Source organism: Eucalyptus grandis, chromosome 10 (genome assembly GCF_016545825.1).
Source record: "Eucalyptus grandis isolate ANBG69807.140 chromosome 10, ASM1654582v1, whole genome shotgun sequence".
In the NCBI taxonomy this organism is placed as follows: domain Eukaryota; kingdom Viridiplantae; phylum Streptophyta; class Magnoliopsida; order Myrtales; family Myrtaceae; genus Eucalyptus; species Eucalyptus grandis.
The window spans coordinates 17695208-17708078 of record NC_052621.1 but is presented as its reverse complement, the minus strand read 5'-3'; the positions used below and the strand labels follow the sequence as shown (position 1 = coordinate 17708078).

The window sequence follows — 12871 nt, the reverse complement described above, 5'->3', positions numbered from 1 at the left end:
CCCTTCCCGGCGATGTGCAACCTCTGTCGTCTAGTTTCTCACCTTCCTCCCTTTAAAAAAATTTAACTTATTTAAAATGGACAAGGACATTGTAAATGTTAACTGATTAGGACTCCCCCAATACATATGCATCTCATGAATGGACTAGGACTATCCTCAATCTTATGAGGGTATTGAGTTGACTAATAATGCAAGAGGATTCGAACAAGGATGCTGTTTTTAGTAGGATTCAGGGTGGTATTGATGTTCCTATCAATGGTAAAGGGTACATGAATGGATTGGACTGCATCTCAAATTAGGGTAGTATTGCTTGGTTAACATTGACAAGAACATTAGTCCCATTATAAGGGGAAGTTTGCAACATCTCAAGATTCATATCAAATAGAAAAAGTCCACCTCTTGTGCCTTTACTTAGATTATCTCTTTTACGGGCTTGACCTAAGTGAAACTGATCGGGTTGGTCCCATATTTTAAAAATCAGCTTTTTGATGAAAAGGGGAGAAATGTACGTGACAACCTTAGTTTTGAGAAACTGTTAGGCAATTTTGGAGTTCCGATATCGGGAAGTGGAACCTTCCGTACAACAACAACGTGCAAACTCATCCACAAGCACGTCCACTACTTTCTCCTGGCTCAAAAAAAAAAAAAAAAAAAAAAACCACACTTTCTCACCTCTTTTTGTTGACCACATTCAACCCAACAAAATTAATTAAAAATTCCATAAAAAATTCCTTTTTCTTCTGAAATAATGCAACAAACATAATTCAGGTTGTGCTAGCACTCGTGTTGATTTGTTAAGCAAAATTAGCTCAAGATCCTAGTCGGTCAATGTATGCCATAGTTTTGAATTATTCCTAATTTGTAGTTTAATGTATCTAATAGATCTCAAATCAGCATATGAGATAGGACTTGATCAAATCTTCACAACGTGTTTTCTTTTTTTGGGCCGTAAGTCCTCTATAACTTATCAATCACCAAAGGAGAGATATAAAACGAGGGAAATTCAATACGTATATTTAAAACAATTGCTGGAGTGTAACCTATCCAATATTCAGTGTGAATGACGAAATGCAACGAAAGTAAATGACAATCAAATTTTCCCATCCTAAATTCCAAATGTTCATTGAGGGATGAGCCCTTCTATGCTTAAACTACACTTCAAAAACTGAGAGTGGTCCATAAACCTGCCTATAAAATCTTTGAAATCAGAAAATTTATTTGTGGTGTCACGGCAAATTCCATTCTTTGGTCTCTTGAGCATCTTGTCCCTAGTGGTGGGAAAATTACCAAAAATTTATAAACCTATTATACTTCTGTTAATTCGATCATAAGCATTTTAATTATGCTAATAAGTTGTAAACATTTTTACATTTTCCCAATTAAGTCCATCCTAATCAAATTTGACAGGAAATTACTGATATGAACCCCGGCTGTCCTACGTGACATAATTGACATTGATGTGAAGAATTATAATATTTTTTTTCCGAATTTTTTAATTAGTTTTTAAAATTTTTGCTTGTCTTCTTTTGTTCTCTGACTCGAGCTCCACTTTCGATTGTTGTCGAGGCGATGCTCCCTCTACCGATTCCCTAAGTCGAACGCTATCTCCATCGATTTCCCCTCCACTCCTCGGCTACTCAATCGGCTCCGTACCTCAACGCACTCCCTCCACCACTCAATGATAGAACAGGTTCGCCCTCACATTGAGCCTCAGCAAATTCGAGCTCTTGCCGCGTGTCGTTGCTCTCCAGCACGATAACCCCATGCAAGGTATCTTCTTCTTCGGCTTCCATGGAACCCTGGAGAACTCATGAAATCAAAACCCTAGAGTTCTCTCTCTAACAAATCGGTGAGGTGATGAATCGTAGATAAAAGGAGGAGAGTTTTTCTTTTTTGTTTTGTTTTTTGTAGGGGGTGTTAGTATAAAAAAAAAGGACAAAGAAACATTTTCAATCGCCTAGTCCACTAAACAAGGCCATCTTCACCTATGGTCGGTGAGGATGTCATGGGTCTCACTAGTAGTTGGTGAAGGCTTCGCTACTCTCACTAGCGGTTAGCAACGGCTTCGTTGCCCTTATTTGGTAACCCTCACCAACCACAGTAAAAAAAGAAAAGAATAAAGGAAAAAATAAATAAAAATTTAAAAATATTATTAAAATATTAGTAAAATTTTCCATATCAATGCAAATTGTGTCATATAGGATAACCAACATTTATATTGCGATAGACTCAATTGATAAAATATTAATTTGGTTCATGATTCAATTAGCATAATTAATATGATTATGATTAATTTGACAAAAATACAATAAATTTAAGATTTTTTTGATAAATTTTTTCTTGAGGGTTTGACCACTTATGTGTCATCTCAAGCCATTGCAACTCAAACCCTTTGTTTGGCTATGAAGGAACACGAGGTATTAGTCATTGGGTTTCAACAATGACATGAAGATGATTTAAATGAATCCATGTTATTAGTATTTAGAAGTTGAAATTAGCGAGACTTCGAAAACCTCCCTTTCAAAGGGGAGCAAACTTTCCTCAAAATTCCTTTTACCCTCGGACTCTGTTCTAAACCATCTTAAACTCAACACCATTTTCATTCCAATGGTTTTGCTGATAGCTCTCACACAATTATCATTGCTGCATGGAAGGTTAATCCCCAAAACATCCTTTCTTATGTTACATTGCCCATTTCAACCGTTGTAGCCGCCGAAGAACAAGACCAATTAAATGCCCCGCATCCAAGGGGGCAGATCCATTTAAGCCTCTCATTAATTTGACTGGCACTTTTGCCAAACCACCGTTTTTGCCAAAGCAGCTCTCACTCAATGCAAAGAATCTGTCCCCCTCTCTGACGTCACGAGTTTACCCACTTTTCTAGAGAGAGAGAGAGAGAGAGTATGAGTGAATGAACCCACGTGTTGACAACCCACAGAGATGAGAGAGAGAGAGGTGTGTGTACCGTTTGCGCTTATCCGCATCGACTCCAGTCGCCTCATTCCCAAGTAAGCCGGGCCCCCAACCTCTCTTTCTTCCCGCACGCCTCCCGCTGGCGTCTCCCAATTCCCGCAATTGCCCCTCGGCGCCCGCCCACCCCACCCAAGCCGACCGTGGGCAATCTCGTCATCTCACCATCCCACCCCCAGCCCAGCCCCACGAGCCCCCACGTTGGCGGCCGGAGACCGCCGCCCCCGCTCCCCTCAAAATCCCCCACCCTGCCCCGCTGGGCTGCCCCCGAATCACACGCCGTCGTGAGGGCAGTACCGTCATTTCGCGGAAGGAATTATTCCTGTCGGACCAACTCATTCAATGAAATAATAATAACAATAATAAATAAAAATCGACGGAAAAACACCAAAAAGAGGAGAACGTGAGCCATCCGCAAAAAAGCACCCCGAAAAGGTGGCTTGCCCGCCCGCCGAGGAGAGAGAAAAGAGGGGAGGCAGGAGGAGGAAGGACGAAGGAGTTCGTTTGGAGACGTTATCGGACTCGAAGGCCCTCTACTCGCCGGAATTCAGAGCCCCCTTCGCGTCCGTCACTTTACAGTGACGAGCCAGAGCCTGCGACGAGCGCCCCTCTTCTCTTCTCTCTCCCTTCCGATTTCGAGGAGCCTGCCAGCCAGCCGGCCAGCCAGCCAGCCAGCCAGCCACCACCGACTCGAGTTCCTCTCGCGCTAGGGCTTCTCGCTGTCGCTGTCTCGGCCGGGAATCGGGAATCTCGCGGCGCGATTCGGGTTTTAGGTTTTTCTCTGGTGTTTGGGCACGAGAAATTCTCGTGCTGCTGCTTATGAATTTGGAGCCGCGATCTGTTGAATTCGGCCGCGTCGCTGTCGCCGTCGCTGCTGTCGCTGCTGTGGGGATTGCGCGGGTTGTCGTGTGGTGAGATGTTCACCCCGCAGAGGAAGGCGTGGTCCGGGTGGACCCTCTCGCCCCGGGGCCAGGCCCCGAGGAGCGGATCCGGGTCGGGCCCCGACCCGAGCGCCGACGGGAAGGGGAAGAGCATCGTCCCCGCTGAGCCCGTCACCCCTCCCCTCGGCTCGAACGGGATGGTGGTCGTGGACGGAGGCGGCGATCCGGCCGGCAGGGTTTCGCTGCTCGAAAAGGAGGTAGGTGGAAAATTCTTGTTTGTTTTGTTTGTTTTTTTTTCACTTTCTGGTAGTTGGGGCCTGTTCTCTGGCGGCTGGGCAGTGTGGCCTGTGAGGGTTGAATTTTCTGCATTTGCTCCTTTTAGTGCTCTGCTGTAATTGTTCACACTAACTTCAAGGTGTAATAAGCTCTGCATCTTCCCGTGAAACTGTCAATCGAGGCAATCTTGAAGTTCCGCCAACTCAGAGATGTAATAATCTAGGAATTCATAGTAGATTTGTGGCAACCTCGGTCCGTCATAGGAGTAGAAAACGGGTGAGGAGTGTCAGTTACTTGATGAGGATGAAGATTCTTGAAGCAATGTCGAATATGACAAGAAAGCTGTTGTCTGGGGAAATTGGTGCCGATAGGTTTTTTAAAGCCATGTAGAGCTTTCCCTCCAAAATTAGTGAGAGAGGGATGGCAGTGAGGGTCTTCAATAGATCTATTTGTTCAGAAAGTAATATCTCTGGTTAGATGTATTAAGTAACAAGTTCCTTAAGTACATGTGACTTGACTGGAGTAGTGAAGATTAATTGATTAATATAATTGGCATCTCCATAGAAGGGACTTTGCAATTAGGCATGGGGTCCATTGCAAGAAATTGATTGCCCTAGAGAATATGTAGGTGAAGATAAATTATGCTTGGTCGTGAGCTTTTCATTAGAATTGCTGACAAGTGGGGAAGATTACATGTGAAAAGAGCCACCTTTGGTCATGTACTAAAACAAGATTTGCTATGAACATCATCAGAACTGAGCAGACTTAAGTTTCTTTTGCAACTTGGTGAGTTTTATATAAATCCTGTTCTATGTCAATTTAGTGCAACCTTTACTGTAAATTTCTGGCTATTCTATGTCTATTTATACATATTTTCTTGGTTTAAAAGCGATAATAAGCCATGAAAGTTGTGGTGTGTGGCATGTGGAAATGCACTTATATGGCGTCATTCATGGAGGATCCACCTTGTGAATTTGTGTTTTCATCTTGTCAATTTCTTATATTGCTCATCTTAAATCAGCGCATGTTGCTCATGTCCTTAGCCTTTCTAAATGTTGCATTTTGGGAATGCATTAATGTTGAGAACCCTTTCCATTTCCTGATTTTTGGTCCAGCTTTTCGAGTACCAATATAATATGGGACTTCTTTTGATTGAGAAAAAAGAGTGGGCTTCCAAGAATGAAGAGCTGAGACGAGCATTGGAGGAAATAAAGGATGCTCTTAAACGCGAGCAAGCGGCTCATTTGATTGCTATGTCAGATGTTGAAAAACGAGAAGATGACTTGAGAAAAGCTCTTGGTGTCGAGAAGCAGTGCGTGAGTGATGTAAGATCTCTGTTTTAAAATTACTTGACCTTTTCTTTTCAGTCCAAAAAAATGTATAGTTGAACTTTTTTTATGTCTATGATTGCTAAATAGATGGCATGAGTTCAGAGGCGATGCCAGCAAGCATTTTTACTTGCTGCCCTTTGTTTAACTTGATTGCTAAAAATTGCAAACTCAATGTCTAGATTATGGTGCTTTTCTGAAATAACTCCCCTCTTTGCTATGGGAGGGAATCTACCTAAATTGGACTACGTCTTGCTAGTTGGTTTCACAAAAGCTACTTTGATGCATCATAGGACAATATTTTGTCTCCTTATTTTTTAAGATGCTATCCTTTTCTTTTATATAAAAGATAACATTAGCATGTGGCCTTCAAAATATGGATTTCAATACCCCTCGTTTTCTAGTTTAAAAACAGATGTGTATTGTATTGTAGTTGCACTTTGATTATCTAATTGACCATAATTTAGTCATTAAATTAGTGTTGGTATCTTGAAGTCATCTCTTTTTATATTTACCTATAAAACATAAAAGTGAACAGGCTTGCAACATGTACATGATCGCTTTTATCATCTGTTTTTCTCAACAGAGAAATTTGTTCTTCATTCAAATTGGCTGGGAATGTAATTGAATATCCACAATATCAACATTTACATAACTATAGCTGTCTGTGTATGCAATTTAATTTATAGCACAATTTTGATGTTGAACTTTACAAATTAACAATGTAGAAGAGGAAGGATCAGATATAGTTTCACATGCAAAATATCTTCGCTCATTTGCAACTTACAGCTCAGTCTAAGTTGGGAGTTTTTAGTGCCTCGAACTTTGTATTCGTGGAAGTGACAAGAAAAAAATTATGAAGTAGCATTTAGATATGGTAGGAAGGTTTGTGTGATGGTTAGCATTTGCATAAAATGATGAAAAGCAATCATGCATGTGTCAAGGCTAGTATTCGACGAAGAAAATGGTTTGTATGTGCAATACCCAGGTTTTCTGTGTTAGAAGATCACATCTTCTGCCATGCCACCCCACCCCACCCCACCTCCAAAGTGTGTAGTCTTTTATTTGCAGTGAGATTAGCTTATATGCACTTGGTTATCCATTTCTTGCACGATGGATGATGTTAGAAAGAAAATACCTGGTAATTATTGTTCCTTGTGTTGGAAATGCTGGTTGCAGCTGGAGAAGACCTTGCGTGAGATGCGTGCAGAGTATGCTGAAATTAAATTTACAGCTGATTCAAAATTAGCTGAAGCTAATGCTTTGGCTGCAAGCATTGAGGAAAAATCTCTTGAAGTAGAGGCTAAGTCACATGCTGCGGATGCCAAACTTGCTGAAATAAGCCGAAAGAATTCGGAAATCGAGAGGAAGATGCGCGATGTGGATGCTAGAGAAGCTTCTTTTCGAAGGGAACGGTTATCATTCATGACAGAGTATGTCCAAAGCATGTGCATTGCTTATTTCACATGTTCAGTTGTAGCTATTTTAGTTTGTGGTTGTAGCTCTGGCCATTTAATAGTGTTCATACGGTTGTCTTCTTTGACAAATGAGCTCATTGCAAATTTTCTCAGGCGTGAAGTACATGAAACCACTTTGTCCAAGCAGAGGGAGGACTTGCAAGAATGGGAAAGAAAATTGTGTGATGGAGAGGAAAGGTTGGGAGATAGATTTAGGGTTCTGAACCAAAGAGAGGAGATGGCAAATGAGAAGGACAAGATATATAAGCAAAAAGAGAAGGATCTTGAGGAAGCACAAAAGACGATTGATGAAGCTAATCTAACATTGTCAAGAAAGGAAGAGGATATAAGCAGCAGGCTGGCAAATTTAAAGTTGAAAGAGAAGGCAAGCCTTTCTGATGCTGGTCACTTAAGATGTCGACAATGGGACTTTTCTAATCTAATGCATTCTTTTTGGCTGCAGGAATTTGAAACAATTAGAAAGAACCTAGAAATAAAAGAGAAGCAGTTGGTTGCTACAGAAGAAAAGCTCAATGCTAGAGAAAGAGTAAGTTCTTGAAATTTGGAGATTTGCATTTACGTAGTATTTGCTGGTAAATAGATGTCTTGATGACTTACTGATCATCGGAGTAACACAAGAATAATATGTTCTACATAACTCACTTTTTGTGGTGCAGTTCACTATTTTTTTTCCCCTTCCTTCCGCTATCTATCTACTAACAGTCAGGTCATGGTGCTTCATAACATTCAGTCTCTGCACACTGCCAGATCTTCTATCTCTCCAGTATCAACCTTCCCCTCCTTGCCCGTGCTCCCCAAAATAAAAATAAATTAAATGGAAATTATATCTATTATGGCATAATGCGATGGGCTTGATCAGTCTTGTCAGGCTTACAGAGACCTGTGTGTCATCGTAAAGATATGTGCTAGAAAAATTATTCCTACTGGAGTAGCCCTTATCAGTCACTTTAATTATCAAATATCTGTAGCAATTTAACTATTCTTCTAAACATTCTTAAGATTTGACACTCCTTTTGCTTGGTCCTTTTCAGGATGAAATTCAAAAGCTTCTTGATGAGCATGCTCGTGTTTTAGATGTGAAGAAAAATGAATTTGAGTTGGAACTTGAGCAAAAGAGTAAAAAATTCGATGAGGACTTAGAAAGAAAAGGATTTGACATACAGAAGAAGGAAGCTGAAATTAAGCACAAAGAGGATAAACTAGTGAAAAGAGAACAAGCAGTGGAGAAGAAAACGGAAAAGCTCAAGGAGAAAGAGGATGACCTGCAATTGAAGTTGAAAGATCTTAAGGAAAAGGAGAAATTTCTCAAGTCTGAGGAAAAGAATTTGGAGACTCAGAAGAAATCGGTTGCTGTTGAGAAAGAGGAGTTGCTCAGCCTTAGGGCTGCTCTTGAGAAGATAAGAGCGGAAAATGAAGAACAGCTGGTGAAGATCCGCATGGAGAAGGATCAACTGAATGTGAGTGAAGAAGAAAGGTCAGATTTTGTGCGTTTGCAATCTGAATTGAAGGAAGAAAGAGAGAAGTGCAGGCTTCAAAAGGAGCTTCTTTTGAAGGAAGCTGAGGACTTGAAGCAGCAAAAGGAAGCTTTTGAGAAGGAGTGGGATGAGCTTGATGAGAAAAGGGCTCAGATTGAGAAAGAAAGGATGGATGCAGAGCGACAAAAAGAAAAATTTGAAAAGCTCAAACATAGTGAGGAGGAAAAACTACGAAGGGACAGGATGGAGAAAGATGATTACATAAAAAGGGAGCTGGAAGATCTAGAACTGGCTAAAGGATCATTTGAAGCCAGAATGGAGCATGAGACTTCAGTTCTTGCCGAGAAGGTGCAAAGTGAGAGAAGTCAAATGCTTCGGGACTTTGAGCTTCAGAAAAAGGAGCTTGAGACTAATATGCAGAATAAATGGGATGAGATGGAAAATAACTTGCATGGTAGAATGAAGTCATTTGAGGAAGAAAAGGAGAGAGAACTAAACAATATAAACTACCTGAGAGAAGTAGCCAGAAGAGAAATGGAAGAAATGAAACAGGAGCGAGCAGAATTGCAAAAGGAAAGGGAAGGATTTGCTGCAAATAAGAAGCATCTGGAGGATGAACAAGTTGAAATAAGAAAGGACATTGAACAGCTTGTTGCACTTAGCAAAAAGTTGAAGGACCAGAGAGAGAAATTTATCGAGGAGAGAGATCGCTTTATTTCTTTTGCTAAGCAGCAGAGTAGCTGCAACACATGTGGGGAGCTTACTCGCGAGTTTCTGCTTTCCGATCTACAATCTATATCTGAAATTGAGAACGCCGAGCTTTCTCGGTCAAAACTGGCTGAGGCTTATGCAAAGGAAGAGGCAAATACGACCTTTAATCCTTCTGGAAGGCCAAATACTGATACATCTCCAAATTTAGTTGGTTCAAGCACACCTCTGACCGTTGGAACTGTGTCTTGGCTTCGAAAATGCACAACTAAGATATTTAGCTTGTCCCCTGGCAAAAAAACCGATTCTCATCCAGTTCAAGATCTGACTCAAGAAGTACGTGTGCATGGTGATCCTGTAAATGTCGAAGAACCCTCCAAAGCGAATACCGAAAATGATGCTGAGGTCTCTTTTGCAGTAGCAAGTGTTTCTTTTGATGTGGAGGGGTATCAGAGGGAGGATGAAGGTGGTCAAGATATGTCATACGATAGCAATGTCAACAGTAAGAGACAAGAAATTGCTGAAGATTCTCAGCCTTCTGATTTAAACAATGGTGTCCGTCAGCCTCGCAAGAGGGGCAGACCAAGGGTTAACAGGACACGTACTATGAAAGAAGTTGTCAAAGATGCTAATACCTTTCTTGGGAAAGGTTTTGGTTCGAATGAGACCGAGCAGGAGAATGGAAATGTGGAGGACTCTGCTCCTACGAATGCTGACAGTCGGGATGAAGCCAGTCTTGCTAGTAAAGGAAGACCAAGAAATGTCCGCAAGAGGGGTCGTGATAACACCACAGTGAGTGAGCATGATGCCGATGACACTGAAGGACATTCTGATAGCGTGAGTAAGGGCCAGCGAGGGAAAAGGCGGCAAAGAAATACTGCTGCCGTTCAAGCTTTGGGTGAACAGCGATATAATCTCCGACGGCCGAAAGGGTGGGTTTCTGATTCTGGTTTTTTCTATATCTTTTTGTGGTTCAGTTAATACATGTAGTTCCTATGAACATTTGGTGGCGGAATTTATTTTTGCATCTCAATATACTATCACATAATGTTCTTTTGGCGATTGGGGTTTGAAACTTACTCAAGGTCGCTGTGTTACGTCTCTATTTTTGATAATCAGTTTTCTCATGTTGCTATAACAGTCATATGTGTTTGTGCGTTTTGACATTACAGCTGTTTTATTTGATGTTTGACAGTGGGGTCAAGACCACTGCATCTGGCATGTCAAATGACCTGAACAAGGACAATAAAAAAGAAGCTGATAGAGAAGGTGCAGAGGAGGAGATTCACTATGCCAAAGCTGCTCCTGCACTTTCTGTTACGGTTGCTAGTGAAAATGGCAGAAGTGCACATTTGATGCGTGTAAGTAATTGGTTCTCATGTCGTGTTTTCTGATTTTTGTGAATCATGATGAGTTGTCGTTCACTCTGTTTGTGTCTTAATAATTGTTTGGCTCTAGGAAAGCTTATTTATGCCTTGTCATTTTGCAGTGTGGCTCGTTGGCAGATACCCAGGATGGAGACGCCAATGGAACAAAGGAGATAGTTGAGGATCTGGCATTGAGTGAAGAGGTGAATGGGACACCTGATAAGGGAGACAAACATGACAACAGGAGCGAGTCCCTAGGAGTTAATGCTGTCACGCGTGATGAAGATGGGGATGATGATGAATGTGAGGACGAGCACCCAGGCGAAGTCTCTATAGGGAAGAAACTTTGGAACTTTCTCACGACCTAATCAGGTAGGATCATTTTCCAGTCTCGGGAAGAAACCCCGGGGCTGCAATGTGGCCCCATCAGCTTCTTTAGATAATGCTGCTGGAGCTTCCCTGATGTGTAGTAGCCATTTATGTTAGTTCAGCACAAAAGGTTTTCCTAGGTTTGGGAAGGAGAGGTTTGGCGCCCCTTTCTATTTAGAAGGTTTCGGGATGTTAAGGGCTTTGATATTTTGACCATTTTTTTTTTGTCTTTTTTGTTTAGGTGATCTATTGGCAGTGTTAATAATACTGCATGTCATGATGCTCTTGGTCTCTGGCTTCTAAATTGTTTGTATCAAATACCTGTAATTTTTCCCTGTTCCGGTCGCGTAGTGTGTGAAACCTGTGGATTTAATTTTTCTTTTTTTTCCTTCTGTCCCCGTGTGCAATGTTATTAGCCCAAGACCTGCATGTTCTGGTCTCGAATGCTGATCATGATTAATGACTTTCAGTGAGACTTTAGCTTCGCCAGTCAGTGCTGTAAGGCAAAACAGGCATGAGAACGGGTATGTTTGGTGATGGATTGCTCTGTCGTGCAGGATGTGTCGCGTGATGTTTTTGCAGGTGGAAGATATCTACGACTCCAGTTCCTTGATTTAACTGCTGTAAGAGTTTGTTGTGTTATATAATCATGCGTGCTTTTTAGGCAACAGGCTCTCCGGATATATACTTGAAAGAAGTATTCCGCACGGCCGTACACCAAATTGTCTTAAAAAGAAATTGTGGGTTCTCTCTCTCTCTCGTTCGTGGGTATTTCTTGCCTTAAGCCTCATTGGTGCACGAGTTCGATTTCCTACATTCCGAGGGGTTGGGACGTGAGTGAGGAGGTAGCATTTTGCAGTTTGCACCTAGTGTGTAGCATACACGACAACTTGTAAAGTAGATAGAGGATAGGGTAGGATTAGATTTTAAAAAAATAGAACTTAATGTTTTAACGTTCTTTAGAACTTGAAAATGAAATCACAAAAAATTATACTCGACTTCGAATAATGATTGTGAATATTGTAATAAGTTGGAGGTGTTTTCTAGTTAAATAAAGGTAAATCGTACACGTTCTCGAATTTGTAAAAGTAATGATTACGGGCGCAAGAGTGGAGCCAACGCACAGATAAAATGAATGCGAGCCAATCCGTGGACCCTTCGTTGGTGTCTTTTAACCGTTTGGTTGTATTTGGTGAAGTAGAAATTATTTTGGAAGTTTTATCCTATCTGGTATTTGGATTTGGATATGGTTTGGATATGATCTAGAAAATGTATATATCCCTTCCAAAGGCGGGACTCACCTCATTTGATCTTTAGCATCCTTAAAAAAAATGAAAAATGAAAAAGAAAAGATGGGGGGGCGAAGTTTAGGGAAAATTATTAAGAGGTGGTCCATTTTATCATAATCTTTTAAATTATGTCAATTTAATCTTAAATCTTTTGATAAATTTATTGATATAGGTTTTTTGGTCAATTTTAGTCGGTCAGAAATTGTTAATGCAAACAATTTACATATAGCGTATAGCATACACGACTTGTGAAATAAATATAGGATGGGGGTAGGATTATATAATTTTTTTTTTTTTTCATGTTTTAACTTTCTTTAGAATTTGAAAATGGAATCACATGAAACTATACCTGACTTTGAATAACGATTTTGAATATTGGAACGTTTGAGGCTTTTCTAGTTAAATAAAGTAGAATCGTAGATGTTCTAGAATTTGTAAAAGTAATGATTACAGGCGCAAGAGTGGGGCCAATGCACAAAGAAAATGAATGTGAGCCGATCCGTGGACACTTCGTAGTTGTCTTTTTAAACCTTTGGTTATATTCGGTGAATTAGAATTATTTCAGAAGTTTTATCTTATCTGGTGTTTGAAAAGTCTGGATATGATCCAGATAAAAAAATCCTTCCAATCGTTGGAACTCACCTCATTTGATTAAAAAAAATAAAATGAAAAAGAAAGGGACGTGCGGTTGTTTTTTTGTTTTTGTTTTTTCTTTTTTTGGGGGGAGGGG

General features: G+C 40.7%; 1 protein-coding gene across 2 annotated transcripts; it reads left to right on the top strand.

The window, feature by feature from the left end:
* The first annotated feature begins 3388 nt into the window (after nucleotides 1–3388).
* Nucleotides 3389–11327, top strand: LOC104422081 (protein CROWDED NUCLEI 1). 2 transcript variants are annotated; one of them, XM_010034307.3, is made up of 8 exons: nucleotides 3389–4108; nucleotides 5243–5452; nucleotides 6635–6888; nucleotides 7027–7297; nucleotides 7376–7459; nucleotides 7965–10048; nucleotides 10312–10477; nucleotides 10606–11327. In XM_010034307.3, exons 1-8 carry the CDS (start codon nucleotides 3887–3889, stop codon nucleotides 10849–10851), a joined length of 3537 nt encoding a protein of 1178 aa, XP_010032609.2. In that variant the 5' UTR covers nucleotides 3389–3886; the 3' UTR covers nucleotides 10852–11327. The 2 variants fall into 2 exon arrangements, with proteins under 2 accessions (XP_010032609.2, XP_039159889.1); XM_039303955.1 differs by having other exon boundaries at nucleotides 7027–7459.
* Nucleotides 11328–12871: the final 1544 nt, after the last annotated feature.